This window comes from Pseudopodoces humilis, chromosome 2 (assembly GCF_049639895.1).
Source record: "Pseudopodoces humilis isolate 2021_Gansu_Grassland_sample_001 chromosome 2, ASM4963989v1, whole genome shotgun sequence".
NCBI classification, from domain to species: Eukaryota; Metazoa; Chordata; class Aves; order Passeriformes; family Paridae; genus Pseudopodoces; species Pseudopodoces humilis.
This window is the reverse complement of record NC_142201.1, coordinates 114,817,397-114,834,503: the sequence shown is the minus strand read 5'-3', so window position 1 is coordinate 114,834,503 and position 17,107 is coordinate 114,817,397. Positions and strand designations below refer to the sequence as shown.

At 38.9% G+C, this 17,107-nt stretch overlaps 1 protein-coding gene across 3 annotated transcripts; it reads left to right on the top strand.

Annotated features, from left to right (window-relative positions):
* The first annotated feature begins 181 nt into the window (after positions 1-181).
* Positions 182-15,534, top strand: LOC102100037 (kinetochore protein NDC80 homolog). 3 transcript variants are annotated; one of them, XM_088051115.1, is made up of 18 exons: positions 402-462; positions 973-1,088; positions 2,865-3,082; positions 3,461-3,547; positions 4,312-4,435; positions 4,564-4,736; positions 5,910-6,012; positions 6,752-6,841; positions 8,092-8,185; positions 9,324-9,430; positions 10,237-10,381; positions 10,579-10,784; positions 11,859-12,011; positions 12,279-12,368; positions 12,873-12,965; positions 14,415-14,545; positions 15,044-15,146; positions 15,411-15,534. In XM_088051115.1, the coding sequence occupies exons 3-18, from the start codon at positions 2,982-2,984 to the stop codon at positions 15,531-15,533; spliced, it is 1,923 nt and encodes a 640-aa protein (XP_087907241.1). In that variant the 5' UTR covers positions 402-462; positions 973-1,088; positions 2,865-2,981; the 3' UTR covers position 15,534. The 3 variants fall into 3 exon arrangements, with proteins under 3 accessions (XP_087907238.1, XP_087907239.1, XP_087907241.1); XM_088051112.1 differs by lacking the exons at positions 402-462; positions 973-1,088 and adding an exon at positions 182-367; XM_088051113.1 differs by lacking the exon at positions 973-1,088 and having other exon boundaries at positions 361-462.
* Positions 15,535-17,107: the final 1,573 nt, after the last annotated feature.

The window sequence follows — 17,107 nt, the reverse complement described above, 5'->3', positions numbered from 1 at the left end:
CGTTCCCTCCTCCTCTCCTCCGTTCGCTCCTCCTCTCCTCCGTTCCCTCCTCTTTTCCTCCGTTCCCTCCTCTTTTCCTCCGTTCCCTCCTCCTCTCCTCCGTTCCCTCCTCCTCTCCTCCGTTCCCTCCTCCTCTCCTCCGTTCCCTCCTCCTCTCCTCCGTTCGCTCCTCCTCTCCTCCGTTCGCTCCTCTTTTCCTCCGTTCCCTCCTCCTCTCCTCCGTTCCCTCCTCCTCTCCTCCGTTCCCTCCTCCCCTCCTCCGGGCGCTGCTCCGCCCGCGGCCCGTCCATGACGCAGTTCCGTGGGACGCTCTGAGGGACGTCCGGGCGGGCGGATTTGAAATTGCGAGCGGGCGGCGGCGCTGGCGGTAAGGGCAGGGCGAGGAGCGGGAGGGGAGCGGCAGCAACACCAACACCCTCAAGCACCAGGACAAATGTCCGTGCGGCGGCGGTGGTAGTGGTGGTGAGTCCCGGGCTGGCCTCGCTGCTGAGTGCCCCGGTCGCCCTCGGTACGGTTTACACGCGCTCTCAGGGCGAGAGGGCGGAGCTGCGCCCGGCTCTGCCGCGCTCCTGCGCTCTTCTCTTTTTTATCCTGCTGGCGTGCTGGCTCTGGCAAACTGCTCTTCCATCTCTGCTGCAGCTCTGCTCTTACAGCGGCCTGGCTAATGGCAGCAGCAGCGTGGCCAGCAGGAGCAGGGCAGTGACAATCCTGGTACGCGGCGCTGGTGAGGCCGCGCCTCAGTGCCGTGTCCAGTTCTGGGCCCCTCAGTTCAAGAAGGACGCTGAGGGGCTGGAGCGTGTCCAGAGAAGGGCAGCGGAGCTGGGGAAGGCTCTGGAGCACAAGTCCCATGAGAAGTGGCTGAGGGAGCTGGGGTTGTTGAGCCTGGTGAAAAGGAGGCTCTGGGCAACCTCATAATTCTGGAAACATCTGAGAGGAGGCTGTAGCCAGATGAGGGTCGGCCTCTTCTCCCAGGCAACGAGCGACAGGACACGGGCTCAAACTCTGCCAGGCTTTGGTGGGACAGCTGGAGGAATTGCTCCACAGAAAAGGCGATTGTACACTGGAATGGACTGCTGTCGTGAATGAGGGTGAGCTTGCTTAAGCAATCACCACACCTGCCCGGCATGATGGTGGAGTCAGTGTCCCTGGAGGTGTTTAAGGAAAAGCTGGATGTAGCACTTAGAGCTATGGTCTAGCTTACAAGATGGTGACTGCTCGTAAGTTGGACTAGAGGATCTCACAGGTCTTTTCCAGCCTAATTGATTCTGTTATACTAGAAGCTAATCACTTGCTATGTTTGTGAAAATTCAATCTTTTTGTGGTTGGTCCCAGTTAAAATAATGGAATAATGCAGCTTCTTCCCCAGACACAGTGAACTCATGAATATGCTGCCCTATGAATTGAGCTTGAGAGCTAGACTTCTGTTGTGGTTTGTGAGCAGTGTAACAGGAAGTAAAATGAAGCAACAGTTTATACTAATAATGTGTTTTGGTAATGTTTGTAGAGGAGGGGGCTTTTATTAGTTATAATTCAGTCATTTAAGCCTATCCCACAAATGAGATACACTTTCTGCCCTCTACAGAGGTTCTAACTTTTCTCTAAAAATTACTTTTTCTATTTCTCTGATTCTGCTGCATTTCTTCTGTATTTTCCTCTCTCTTCCCGGATTTCTCAGCCTCCTTTGGACTGAATTCTTTTGGGATCCTCCCTCATGGGGAGCTCTGCTTATCTCAGGTCTTGTGATTTGATGAAAACTCCCCAGCTCATTAGAATCTTGTTTCTCGTGTTTATTGGAAGGTCATCACAAAACTTGGCAGGTCTCTCCAGACTGACTGCACAAGGTTATATCTTTGCAATCTGGTACATTTCTTTCTTCTGCTGGTACAACAAGGCCTTGTGGCTCATCCCGTGCCCGACAGCACAAAATGGCCCTGAACTACGCAGTTTTTTTATCTTTATACCTATTTTTACCCAATTAACAATAGACATGTATATTATTTTTCTTAATGACCCAATGACCCTTCACCTCTGTGCTACACTGTGGCATTTTCTGTCCAATCACTTACTATTACCCAAAAACCTCTAGGAGAAGATCATGAAGAAGAAAGAAGGGACAAGAGACAACACCCTAAATCGTCCATCTTGCCTTCTGCTCTCTAAACTAACTTTTTCACCCAGTGATTTAAGAAAACTTTCTAATCTACACTTACACTTTTAGCTTTTTCTGTCTAATTTTAGCAGCTGTTTTCATGTATCACCATGAAAACATGCTCATGAATTTCATGTTATATGAAATTCAGTGTTTTTCTGGATCTTAGAACTAAGTATCAGAAACAAGGGTACACACTTTGTATCCCAGACTCCAACAGAAAGCTGGCATTTTTTTCCTGAATTAATTCTGTTTACTTCAAATTCCACCTTAATGCCACTGTGGGGACAATGGTATTAATATGCCAGTTTGATTTATATCTGCATGCACAGTCTGAAGACAGCCATAATATTACCTCAGAACAGATTTTCCAGTTATTGTGCTATGATGCTGGGGGATCAGTTGCAAATGAATTGGTAGGCTCAGACTGAGCAGCTCAGGAGCTGATGTATGGCTGAAGTGCTGTAAGCAGTACTTGTGAACTCGTGGTAGTGTGGCCTTTATCCCAGTGGACTGAACTGAAAAATTTCTCAAGCTCTTTTGCTTTTGGAACCTGGGCGTTTGAAGTGACCAAACAGAAAAAAAGGCAAAACAGTAGGTTTGGAGTAACCACTGACTCTTTCGTCAATAAAACAGTTGATTTAAAAGACTGTGGCTGCTCTTACATATTTCTGGAGTCTAACATAATCAATCTTTTTTTTGATCCAATGTACAGGTCTACTTCTTTATTCTGAGCTTTTGGGAAATCATTGTGGCATTTAGAACACAAAATACCCTTAGACCCTGTATTTTCTGACACTGCTGGAACACTGAGGGATTTACAGCAGTCACAATGAGGCGAAGCTCAAGTATTGCTGGAAGCAGCAGCCGACAATCTATGATGGCACTGAGAGTGGAGGACAGCAACAAGATGGGTCTTCAAACACCTCAGATGTAAGTCTTGCCTGTCAGATTGCTAAAAATAATTATATAAAACTAATTCTGAAGAGATTTATCATAGTGTGTGGGAGTAGCAACTGAGAAAATAAACTGAAACAGTGAGAAGTCTCCTTACAGCCACGGGTGTTTGCACAAGTGCTCCAGTTTTGCAACACTACTTGCTTTAACCTTTTTGTATACCTGTGTCATGTTTCAAATGGTAACCCTTTGTTACATGTTGCTTAGGAGATGGCTGGGTGCATGAGCTGACCTTTCTAAGATGTTGCTGTGATGAAGGTGCTTAGGAATATATGAGTGCATGTATAGTTCTTGTAAAAGCAAGAGATGGAATTGGTAGAAACAGTCACTTGAATCCTTCTCTCTATTCCTAAGGAAGGACAGAAGCACCCTTGGGAAGCTGAGCATGAGCAAACCTACATCTGGAGCTTCAGAAGGAAAAGCCAGCTGTTCTGGGAACAGGTACGTATAGGTTTTGTTCTCTGCACTGTATATTGAAACAAAAATGGTCCTATATAATTTTGGAATTTTTCTTTCTTGACTGGTTTTCGTTATAGGGAGTAATGGATCCGAGGCAAGCAGACCTTCAGGTCTGCCTTCCTCCAGTCCTTGATCAATAAACAATAATGCTGTGGAGCAGGAATTGCTTTGGGAGCTTTTTTTTTTTCTTTTGGGAATGACGTGCACTGCAGACCTTAAGAGTATCTCATTACATTTTTTTTTTGTTTAAGGAAGAATGACATCTAAAATATACTCTGCATTAATTTCTTCTCTCTGAGGTACTAACCTTCCAAAAATCTAAAATCTTTCTGCTTAGCTCATGACTTTCTGTGTTGTGGGTATCTTCTTTCATAGGACCCCCAATGCTGCAGGGGTCTATTCCTATTAAATAGTCCTTAAATATTTTGGTCTTTATTCACAGTCACCAACATGATTTCTTCATCTTTGGGTTTGTTTTCTGCTCTCTAAGAGTTTATTTCTTTCAATAAAATGATGACATTATTCATCTAGGATGCAGTAATCCCTTTGTTGCACACGTGGCATTGTGGCTTCCACATCAATGATGTTTATCCAATCACTTTAAATGAAGAGAAAACTTCAAGTATCACTTTGTATAACAAATGCAAAGAAAATATCAACATAGCATTTGTGCTGTGACTTAAACATGAAGAGTGTTGTTCTTTCTATGTATTGTCACAAGACCTGTGTTTACTGTCTGTCCTTAGAGCGAGTGGGGCTGGAGGGTCCCGCAGCAGCCAGCACGGTGTGTTTGGGACAGAAAAGATAAAGGATCCCAGGCCCCTTCATGACAAAACATTCATCCAACAATGTATCAAGAAGCTTTATGAGGTAACATATTAACTCCTTCTGCACTTATGTTATGAGGTGTACAACGTATTCATCAGAAGGGTCCTTTCTCTTGGTTTCAACTCTTAAGCTTTATTTAGTGACTGGTATTCTGTGTTTCTTTTGCACAGTTCCTCCTTGAGAATGCTTATGGGCACAACGTTTCCATGAAATCTCTACAATCTCCATCAGTTAAGGACTTTTTAAAGATCTTCACCTTTATCTATAGATTCCTCTGCCCTTCTTATGAACTGCCTGACTCAAAATTTGAGGAGGAAATTCCCAAAGTTTTTAAAGACCTTGGGTAAGATGATTATTGTTATTCTCCTGGGCTGAATAGATATGTTATGGCTAGAAATTTAAAAGCTAAGAATTTCGCATTGATACCTGGGGAGAATGGATAGGTTTTTTAATTCAGATGAGACTCTAAAAGTACAATGTTGTGACAGTTTTGTTTCACTTTTGTTTAGCTCTAGATTTACTTGCTGATTTTCAGAGTCTACTATACATTTTATATTTAAACCTGCAGAGCTATAAGCTCTTGGAATCTTGCTTTGTAACATTAAATTTAATTGATTATTTGTATAAAAATTTGAAAGATAGGACAGAATTCTTCTTGACAAACCTTTCTGTTCATTCTGTTAGAATCTAACAACTAAAATTTCCAGAATTTTTGGATCAAGTCAATTTAGTTTAAAATATGTTTCCCTGTAATTACACTTATTCTGCTTTGAAAGCAGAATGTGGAAATAACAAAGATGACTGTTGAGGTGATAAAACGCTAAGTAGCTGAGTGGTTTATTGCTGAATTTGTTCAGTGTTTGAAATTATTAATGCCCCAACACTTTCCCAGAAAGAAAACCCTCTGCCTATTGTTAATTGTGAATTTTCAATCTCATTAAAAAAAAAAAAAGTCTATTTTACTCTTGTAGATTTGAACCCGTGATGGTGTGAAAGTGCCAGGGCTCCTTAAATGTAGGTGTAAATCTGTTTTTTTCACTTCTCGGCATTTTAATAAAATTTTGTTTTAATCTGTAACATTTGAAACTGCTGACCTAGTGTTGAAAAGGATTACACTCTGCTGCACCAAGAGTGTCATTTTGGATAAAATTATTAATTCTGACAACTCACTTGAGGTTGTCTTTTGGGAGCATCTGGATGACACTCTTGATCATACGGTTTAGTTGTAGGCAGTCCGATGAGGAGCAGGGAGTTGGGTTTGTTGATCCTTAGCGATCTTTTTCAAATCAAGATATTCTATGAATCACAAAATGAGAAACCCACAATAATTGAATAAAATAGTGCTGTAAGAACTTAATTTCCTTTGAAGTACAGTATAAAGTGCAATTGAGTTTGCTCTTCCTTCTGTGCTTTCATCCACATATAAAAATGTGCTGCTTTATTTTCCAAATATGCTGGTTTGTTTTGGTCAGTGTCTGCCACAGCTATTAAAAATGTATCTTCTTTGGCCTTATAGGTACCCCTTTGCTCTGTCAAAAAGCTCCATGCGTACCGTGGGTGCACCACACACCTGGCCTCAGATTGTGGCAGCTTTGGTTTGGTTAATTGATTGTGTCAAGGTAACGTTAAACAAATCTCTTTAACATATAGGTAAAGAAAAAGTTGGGTGTTCTTAGCTGTAATCTGGGAGCTGACCCTCAGCCTTATGTTTTAGTAACTTTTAAAGTGAGCTTTTCATGTTATACTGTGATATTTTTTTTCTTTAAATGCATGCACTGGATAAACTAAAGTATAAAAAAAAGGTGGGGAAATACTGACTTATGCATACATTAAACATGAGAAGTTAATGGGTACAATCATTGAATAGAACATCTATCTTCAGTGCAAATGTTGTGACATCTACCATTCTCTCCTAAATTTGAAATCTAAGGATGTAATTTTCAACTGAAATTATTCAAATGTCCTGTAATTCTTATACAGAGTGGCAAGTTTTGTGTTTGGGTGGGGTGTTTTGATTTAATTTTGGGTTTATTTGAGTTTTTTCGTTGTGGTAATTGTTGTTGCTGCCAGCTCAGGTCTGAGCAAAATTTGGAATCTGTGACAGAAGTTCACCACTGCTGACCTAAGCACCCATGAACATCCTTGTCCTTTTTTGCTGAGAAGACACAAGACAATTTGGCAGTGTTGACTGTCCAGTTCATGCCTCTTTACCTGCATGTTTAGTCAACTCAACACAGGCTCATTCCAACCTGCTTGCTGAAATCCTAATCCAGTGTTACTTTGCTTCTTATGAAACCAGTATGAAAACGAATGGATGTCTCCACGTTTGCTCTTTGTGTGTGCACCTCTGCTTTTCAGCTGTACAATGCGTTCAGGGAAAACCCACCATCGTATGATGATGGACAGGCCTGGGGAGGAGAGACGGATGATGGAATTGTACATCATAAGGTACCATAAAAAGGGAATTAGAATCAGAATTGCTCAACTGAATTTTGCCATGTGCTGTAGCAACACAATTTAAATGCAGTTTAGGTTGCTGTGTCATGTACTTAGAGATTCTGTTCCCTTTTTTATTCACAACACTTTCTAGGAAGTAGAGTAGCATTATATAAAAAGCCTGATCATCTATTTCCTGAGCAGGCATCATGGCCAGTCTGTTGGTGAAGACTGGGTATTAAACAGAAATGCCTTATTCTCCAAGCACCTACTGTTTCAGTTCTCCTTTGTGGAGGAAGGAAATCATGCTGCTTATTGTTTTAATAGAGTTTCTGGTATGTTTTGCTGTAGCACTCGAGACTTCTGAAGTTCACAGCAGTGCAGTGTAAAGACAGTGACTTAATTCTAAATATAGTGGCTCCTGCCAGTATCTAGTCAGTTTACTATGTAAAAATTGATTATAAAGTTTTATTTCTGAGCCACAAAATAGGGTGGCAATGTAATTCAGGGTCTTAAAAATCCAGCAGCTTGGTTTCTTTTTAATATATCATTGATTTTTAGTACTACTCAGATTTAACGCAGTGTTAACACACAACAGGTGTTTGGAAGGGGTCACATTATAAGCTAAAACATTTAATTAGAAAATTGCAAAAATCAAGTTAAATCATAATTTTGGACTAAGGTTACAACCTGACGGTTGGCAAGTAAAAATGTTTTTAAATTCAAAATGTTCTTCAACACTGACACTTATGCATATATGTTGATACAGAATTCACAATATTGGTGTAATTGCTTCTGAAACATCTGTAACAGTGTCTAGCAGATTCTTTTTGGGTAAGCTTTCGTTAATTCTAGACTAGTTCTTTGACATCTGCAGATCTGAATTTTAATGGTCATATTTACTGAAGAGATCTGTTAAACAGACCTCCAGTTTCCATAAACTAGCCTGAGAGAATCATATCCGTCAAGATGAAAAAGTCTTAAATATGGTACCTTCAATCCTTGTTAAATATTACAGAAATATACAGAATTTCTAGACCTTTCATACGGTGAATTATAGGTGCCTCCTTCTGTCTGAATATAATCTGTTGACATTCTTTGCTCAAAGGAAAGAAAAATGTTTAATTTTACAAAAGTACAATCAAAGCATTGAAAGATATTTCGGTGTCTGCTTAATTCCAGTGACTGAGTAGCTTTAGACTACCCAGATATTTTACAGGCCTTGGAATTGTTGAAATGAAAGATTTTTAAATTGTTTTCAGCTTTTCATGGACTACTGTGTGAAGTGCTATGATCTTTTCATGCAAGGGAGAGATACCTTTGAAGAGTTGGATGCTGAAGTGCAGTCAAAATTAAGTAAGTTTTTGAGTTTTAATTAAGTATTCAGTTGTGTTACTGGTTTTTCTCCTAACATCAGTTTGTTTGGTTTACAAGTGGAAGTGATCTAAGGGAATCTCGAATTCCTAAGTACTTTTTGGTTACTTCAACTTTTAATGCTCTCTTTTTTATATATTTTTTACCAGTACAGATGGATAGGTCATGATCTGCTATCAGCTGTAGCTGTGTCACCTGTTTTTTTAATGGTTTGTCACAGAAAACCAGAGTAACAATTCTTCAGATGCAAACTCCCATCTATGCAGATGACTCTTGTTCATGTCACATTTATGTCTTGTTTATGGCAAAGCTAACAATTAAAAATCAAGAAAAAGGAGGATTATCAGAGGATGCACACCTGATCAGTAAGAAAGTTCATCTTTTGAAAGCTCTGAAAACAGTCTGCAAGTTTCAAACTCTGTTGTGAGGGTTCTTGTATATGATTCAGCATGTACCTGTGTTTGTCTTCAGGTGGTGGAAAATTATTAGGTTTTTTTTACTCACTCACCACCTACAAAAATACAAACAGAATGTGAGAAGAGGGAAGAAAAGTGTTTTTTACTTTCTTTGATTTCCTATGAAAGGCCAGACTAAGGGCCCTTTGTTTGCAAAGTGGAGCCATCAGTTGGAGAGGAAACAAGCTACCACGCTGTTACTGGATATTAGGAAAAAATAATCATCCCATTCTTTGGCAAAGCCAAGTGAAGTAAGGGAAAAGATGTCTCAAGAAGCAAGGAAGTATGTGGATAAGAAAGAGGTTGTTAAATAAGTTTGATCTGTTCTAACTTCACAAGGTAGTCTGACTTGTATGCTCTCTTGTGGTTTGGGCTGTAGGAGAGTTTGGAAACTCTTACCCCTTGGGAGTGACTTTGAAATCTTTTCGTCATGAAGACTGAGAAACCCATTTCTCTTCTTGTTTGTTTTGGGGTTTTTGCCTAGTTGCATTTGAAGGAAGGGTTTTTCTGATAAGTTCTTGGGTTTTTGTAGTTACTTCTTCAGTGTAAAATAATTGTGCGGATAATGGGTGCTTACTGTGCTGAAGCTTAAGTTCAGATACTCAAAATAGGTGGTGATATTAGTGAGATTAATTTGTAACCCCACTTTCTCTTCTCTCTTACAGAGGATTTATTTAATATAGATCAAGCCCGGATGGAAAGTTTAGAAGCTGAGAACAAAAGACTTCAAGAAGAGATTGCAAGACTAGAAAAAGAGAAGGAAAGCGAGCCAGTTAGTAAATTGTGTCTCTCTTTTTATGGTGGAGTTGAACTTTATATTATTGACCATTTCTGAATGAAGATACTTACAATACATAACAAATGGAAAACTATTTTCAGTGCTTTAAGTTTTTAATTAGCCTAGGTTTTTACAGACTTTATACCATTGTAGAACAAGGCTTTTTCTGTGGAGTGTTCAGTGACTATTTGTTTGATAATGTGCAGATGTTTCCAGATAATAAGGTCTTGTATTGACTGAAATATTAATAAAATACTTGAACCTCTTTTTTTTAATATAAATTTCAAGATTATTTTTTCCAAATGTGTTGGTATGAGGCGTGGGATTCAGTGGTAACAATATATTTTATGGAAAATATTTTGCTTGAAAAGCTGGATTCTGCTTTTAATGCATCACGAGCTTAAACATGGGTTAGTGCCTGTGCAGGTGGCAAATTAAAACTCTTGCTGTGCAAAATGTGCTGGGTTTATTCCTGGCTTTCCATGCCCTAGTTTTATCTGCCTTCCATATATTATTAGAGTTTAGTTGTGAACTACTGTAGTAAGAATTTTCTAAGTGCAGTGTCTGATGCAAATGAGAGACCTAATGCTGCAATGCAAGAATCTTTTCAGGCTTCTTAGCTGTTATTTTAAAGGTGCTTGACTTGACTCAGCTCTCACGGGGCTAAAAAATTGTTAAAGTTCTTTAGTTTTATATTTGTGCTATTGATATTGACCAATTATTCTACTGTCTTGTCTGGAACATGAAGTCATTATTTTATATTCATCTAGGAGTGGTTGTTCTTCTCATCCATTTCCTAGGATCGTAGAGTAACGCTACGAAAAGTGAAAACATCTCTTGAAGGAGACGTCCAGAAATACCAGGCTTATTTGGCTAGTCTGGAATCTCATGTAGCTGTCCTTGATCAAAAGCTGGAAAGTGTTAACAGTGAAGTTGAGACAGCAGGTAAGGAGGCCTTGATCACAGTCAGGACAGTGTAGCTAGAAATAGTCTTCAAGTTGTAGCTCTTAGCTTGAGGACAGAGGTTGATCCTTGGAGTAGGATGATGCTACAAATAAGCTTTCTAGAATGGATTGCTAATAAAGATACTTTTTGTCTAATAGTTCTTTCATGTCCATTTCACAAATGTTTTGTGAGCTTAGAAATGGAGGTAGAAGCAATGAAGCAGGAGAATGCCCGGCTCCGGCATGTCTTAGATAACCAAAAGTACTCAGCTGTGGACATTGAGAGAGTAAATCACGAGAGAAATGAGCTGCAGCAAACCATTAACAAGCTGACCAAGGAACTGGAAGCAGAAGAACATCTGCTGTGGAATGAAGAGCTAAAATATGCTAGGAATAAAGAGGCGGTATGTGAAAACCACACTACACTCAGAGGTGGCTGTCAGTTGTCATCATATAAGCTTCAAATTGGAGTCTTGATAGTTTATTTCCTACATAATCTAACACCACCATATGTGTATCTAACCAGACAAAACTGACAAGAATGGCCTCTGTTTACAAGATCGCTGCAAGGTGTTTCTCTTTTTTTCCCCCCTTTTTTCTGTTTTGCACTTAATGGAAGTGTATTTTTCTTTTTTCTCCAGAAGAGATGTAGCTAGAATATGAATCACTGTCAGCTCTCACTGCTATAGCAGTGATAAGAGCTTTGATAACATTAGCATGCCGTTGCTTTGATAACACAAGAAATTTCAGACTAATGTCAATATTTCATAGCAAGAAAGCAAGGCAAAACTATTATTTGAATCAATAGCTTTGCATGCATTTAGGGCTTGATTAGTTCTTTGTGTAGAAGTTGTAACATCTTTCAAGGGCAAAGTTCAACCCCTTCAAACAGAATGAAAATATATAGTCCTGTAGGTGATGGGATTTAAAAGCTTCTGCTTTGCCAGTTGGAGAACTAAAGAAAAAAAGTTTCAAATATATTTGGTAAGGTTACCCTTTATCAAGCACTTGTATTAACTTAAATCCTCCTGTGCAAGTATGAAGTACATAAAACTGGAAAAAAAAACCTGGGTACTTTGTTTGCATATAAATAGCACTCATTAATTAGAAGTTAGAGCATTTAATAAGCTTAGTTTAGAGGCATGCTCAAGTTAGTTATAAGGATGTGTGGCTGTGTGGCATTTCCTGTCAAGACTAATGAGAGAAGGCATATTGACCTGATGACTGATTATTGGTTTAGTGTTATTTTCCAGCAAGTTTTTAGTTCCCTGTCAGGTAATTCTCAAAAACTTGAGGCAGGAAAAATTATGGCAGATGAATCTGGAAAACCACAGGTGAAGCTGTTCAGTGTCAGCCACATACCCTGAGAAACCTGGCTATATTATATGTGTGCTTCTTAAAGTACTGTACGAATGCTTCTCGCAAAGCCTTCCACTTGTATCTCTTCTATGATTTCTGCCCTTGTCTCCTCTGAGCAGATTGATAAGCAACTGGCAGAGTATCATAAACTGGCTCGAAAGTTGAAATTAATTCCAGTAAGTGCTAAGAATTCCAAAGGCCACGACTTCGAGATTCAGTTTAATCCTGACGAAGGACCAAATTGCCTACTCAAATACGGAACTCAGATCAAGGTAAGCAGAGTCAACACTGAAGGCTTTAGTTACCACTCACAAAAAAGATGTGTTTCTTTGGAAATGCTGGAAAGGTCTCTGTCTCACAATGAAATATTGTTGAGAAGTTTGTGTGATGAGTCACTATAATGATGTTGTATATGAAAGATGTTTGGGTTGGGAGAATGCAGTAGCCTAAAAAAAATAGAAAGAAAAGATGTACTGGGGTGCATCTTGGTTCAAATAAGCAAATTGCATTTGTCAGATCTTCTTGTATGTGTATTACAGGTTCCCCTCATGGAGATCATCAACGAGACTGAGGAAGAAATCATTAAAGCTACTCAACGGAAAATGACTTTGGAAGATACTTTGGAACAGGTGTGTTGGCTAATGAAGATTAGGACTAAAATACCAGCCCTAAAACCTTATCTGCTGCTTTCATTCAGCCTTTTGCATGGGTGAAGTGTGGTGTGGTGGGTTGGATTCTTGAATTGGTTGGGGTTTTTCTGAGGACAAGTAGAGGGGGAGAAGCTGTGAGAAAATTTAATTGTGATGGAACCTAAAAGTTTTTCTAGGAATTGGGGACTTCATTGGTTGCAATATTGCCTATTCCCTGAATTAAATTTTATCAAGGTTACATATATTTGACCATAAATATTGGAAATATTTGTTTTTAATAAGTTGCCCATTCCAGTCAATTGTGTGGCTTACCATCACTGACAAATTGTCATCAGGAAGATTTTTAGCAATACTTGGTTTGCTGGTATCCCAGCCTAGCCTATTTTGTTTTTTGGGAGCTAGCAGGTGTAGTTTGTGATGGCATCTATTTGTACGTTGGAATTCTTTCTGAACCATATTTCCTCGGTTACATTTTCATCCCAGGTGAATATAGAGCTAGCGGACAAGAAACGCAGTGTGAAAATGCTGACAGAAGAAGCTGAAAAGCTAGATGATCTTTACCAGCAGAAGCTTAAGGTAGAACTTCTTACAGCTTGATGACAAGTCATCCTTAATCATACCCTTATCCTTAACCTTTGTGTTTATAGATAAGTTTTGGGGGTTGCATTTTTGTTTGGGCTTCTGCCTTTGCCTTCTTCCCTTCCTCTTACAGGATTTTTTCATTCTTTTCAGAAAAGTTATTTGACTGCTACCTTAACTGAATCAGTTTTCACTCACTTGTAAGAGAATCTGGCATCATACTGTAGCAGATCCTGCAAATCTTAAATTACTGCATCCATTAATAAAAGCAGCAGCAGCAATCATCTGACCAGAATCTGCCGTGTCTAATTAATTTGTATATAATAAATACATTTACATTTTTTAGTAAACACGTTTAATCAGCCTCTGTAGAAAATAAGGAAATCATTGGCTGGCCAAAAGTACGTTAAATTGTTTTAATGATCTCAAACTGTTGCTTGCTTTAGCTTCCTTTCCCAGCACAGGAGCAGTCCCTATCCTTTTCCCCACTTGCAGTTCAGCAACAAAACACAGCCCTCTGTTAACAACAGAGTGGCTATTTTGGTACCTCCCAACTTCTCTGACAACACTGTTTTGATGGGGCTGAGGTGCCCTGCAGAAAAATGTTCTTTGAACTAAGCCAGTGTTTACCAGATATGCTCTTGTAAATCCTAACTCCTTTTGCTATAGCCATGAAACAGGGTTGCTTCACTGCTAATACCTGCTGAGTTGGCTAAGGACAATTAATTTAGTTTCTATTTTTCAAAACCACATGAAATTTAGCTTTTGCTCTGTGCTCTTGCACATACTTTTCTCTAAAGTTAAATTCATAAAATATACAGTTGCCATTGGATGTTTATAATAAGACAGTCATGTAATTCCTCTTGTGATTTTTAAAATGCTGTTTGTAAGTCTTAAGTATTAAAGTTATTTTTTAAGGATGATGGTTCAGTAATCTACCAGAATTGCATGTCGAGTTGATGACAGAATTTTGTTTGGTTTTGTGTGTAGCATCAACAGTGTCATTCTCCTTGAAGAGACGATTGCTTGGAATTGCACTCTCGGACAAAAAGGAAAAGCTGTTTTCGCACTCAAATGTGGTTATATTTTTTTAACCTAGAAAGAGTTGCTCACGATGTGCCATTTCTAAGCTATATAGACTATCTAAGCAACACATTTGGAGTTTAACTGTGAGGGGAAACTAGCTGCAACACAGACCTTTAAATATGGTCAAAGGAATAAAGAGATGGTTAGGCTTGTTATGGGATGGGGATGATACAGAAAATAGCTGAAACTTTATGTTTGGGAGGGATATCCTTGGGTTTCCTTTTTTTCAGTTCTGAAATTCAAGTTACTTGTGTGAGATTTGAATTCAGGCATTAGAATGTAATCAGGTAATAAAAACAAGAAAAAAAAAATTAAATTATTCCTGAGCAATGCAATTTTTTTCTCCTCTTATGACTATAGGAGATAGAAGAGGAAGAGCAAAAATGTGCAAATGTACGGGAATCATTAGAAAAGCATAAACAGTTACTTGAGAGTGGTGTCTATGACGGTCTCAGTGAAGCCACAAATGAATTGCATGATCTCCAACGACAGTAAGACTCCTAACTTCCATGTTTGCCTTGTTTGGTTTGTTTTTTAAGGATAAAGATATTCTCTTGAATGTAACATAAAGTTGTTTCAGCATGTATCCATGTCAGTGTATCAATTTCACAAGTTAACAACTGAAAAGTGTTTCTCCTCAACACTATTTTGCTAGAATATTTGTCTGCTGTATCAAAACTCCTGTTTTCCATGTAATTATATATATATATGGTTGTAGCAAAGAAATTAGTTCCCAAACTTACATTTTATACCTCGAAGTCTGGAAAGAGTATTCGGACTTTAAGGTACATTGTTTCTTCTCAGTTAGCAAAATACAGGCTTTTTTTTTTTTTTAATTGAGTATTACTATATTCTAACTTGGTCCAAATTAATACTAATAGAAAAAAGTATGGCTAAATATGATGATAAATCAGACTTGAAGTGTTTGTTTTAAATGTTAGGAATTCTTTAATTTAGGACACAACCTTCTGAGTATCTTTCCCTTTTAGATATCAAGTTGTTCTGCAAACAACAACAGAAGAGAAGAGAAAAATTGGTGCTAACTTGAATCATCTTATAGAAACAGTTGCTACTCATATAGCATCTATAGTGGTAAGCTAAAATTTGATATCCAGAATTAAATCTCTCTAGAGACATTTGCAGTTAAACACTTGGAAATTAGAACTTACTCTTTCTAAGGAAGTATCAGTTATTTAGCTGCTGCACTGAGTCCATGAAAGTGTTTAACTGAAATCAGTTAACCTCTGCAATGACTGCTTAAAATGCTTTAGCAGAATCAGTACAATACTGACAGAGCTAATAAATACATGATAATACATGATAGAGCTAATAAAGTTTTCTGTACCTCTTTTCTAGAAATACCTTGATGAACAGAATGTGAAAATTCACAGAGACTATGAAGAATTCATGTCTGAAGATCTATTGTCAAACTTGACCAGCATCCTAGACAGCTATAAAAAGAAGGCTGAAAGTCTCTAATCACTAGAAGGATGGAGATAAAAATGTTGCATTTCTGAAGCTCTTGTATGGTGCCTTCTAAAAGGATGGATACTACCTGTATTTAGCACTGAAACTGGTTTTAAGTGGAAGGAAGTAGTTACGAACGTTTTTTTGTTGACACAAATACATGAAAGAAATAAAAAACATATTTGCATTGTCTGAAGAAATGCTTTGCTCAGACTTTGTACTTGCAATAGCACATGTATACATGATGGGCACGTGCGTGACAGACAGTTCACATCCTTCTCCAAGCTTCATTTTACGAACAAGACCAAATGTAAAATGTCTGTCTCCTGCTTGTTCAGTTCCCTATGAAACTGCACAGAGACACCTCTTACATGAGTAAAAAATCAAAACCTCTTTGGAGAAGATGATTATTCCTTATCTAGTAGTCTTGTAAATAGTCTAGAAAAAGAAACAGTGCCGTGGCACTGTCAATGACAGGGGTGCCGCGACTACCCTGAAGAAGCCGTCCTGAAAAGGACTGCCCAGGGGCACAGGCACGTCCTCTGCCCGGCGAGTGGTCTCAGCTCAGCGGCAGCGTGCAGGCGACGCAGAGAGGGTGACTAGAGAGCTGTATGGCATTCCACTGAGAAACAGCCTTTATTATAGCAGGGCCCTCAGTGAAGGGAGCCAGTGACAGCAGCTCCTCGAACAGGGGAAAAAAAACCTGGGGTATTTATAGGGAAGGAGAGGGGCGGGGGAAACTGGGATACATGTAGCAGGGTGGAGTGGCAGGGGAGAACACCAATGGGGTGCAAGAGTTTAACAACTAACTCAAAGACCTCTGGGAGTGACACTTTTCTCTCTCTGAGACAAAAGTGCCTTGCCTAGGGAGAATCCTTCCAAGCGAGAGCCGGGCTCTCCGGGTTGGCCGGTTCTTTGGCCTCCACAACATAGCAGTTTGAAAACCAAGTCTTGTCTTTAGCTCCTCATACTTCCAGATGAAACTTCATTGAACTTCTTGAATATGTGTACCAGAGAAAGTTCTAAGTAGGACATCATATGAATTCTTGGTGTTTATCTAATCATTTAGATTTGGTTCATGTTCAATACATCAAAATGGTCTAAAATGTCTGTATTCTTCTTGTTAGGCCAGTTGGACAGACTCTATTTGACTTTTCTTCCTCAAGAAAGTAACAGTGAAATCAGCGTATGGGCAGCTTTGATCTAAAACAGTTTGAAGAAAGCGGATCGATGCTACATGAAAATAGTATCTTTTTATCTATTCTGTGTATAATTTTGTGTTTTAAAAAAAAATAAATAAAACCCAGCATTCATATCTTGGATAGTTTATGATGGTATTTCCTAATGAAAGCATTGAAGTATTTGAGAGTTGTCTCTAGAGGTCAGACATTCAAATATACAAAGATAAAAACAATTTTGCAGCTGCTTAAAGGCTTTTAGCAGCTGATAGGTAAAGGAAGCTGCTCCTTAATTCTACAATATTTGAATGAAACACTGATCCTTAGGATATACAACAAAACTTGAGTTAGACCATCTAAACACGGACTGCAAATACAAACTGAATTGTCTAATTCTAGGCTATTTCT

Bases quoted from the DNA above. Each gene is read 5' to 3' on its own strand.
- LOC102100037 (XM_088051112.1), top strand. From the start codon at position 2,982: ATGAGGCGAAGCTCAAGTATTGCTGGAAGCAGCAGCCGACAATCTATG. The intron at 4,436-4,563 runs GTAACATATTAA...TCTTTTGCACAG, and splicing joins GTATCAAGAAGCTTTATGAG to TTCCTCCTTGAGAATGCTTA. The intron at 10,785-11,858 runs GTATGTGAAAAC...TCCTCTGAGCAG, and splicing joins ATGCTAGGAATAAAGAGGCG to ATTGATAAGCAACTGGCAGA.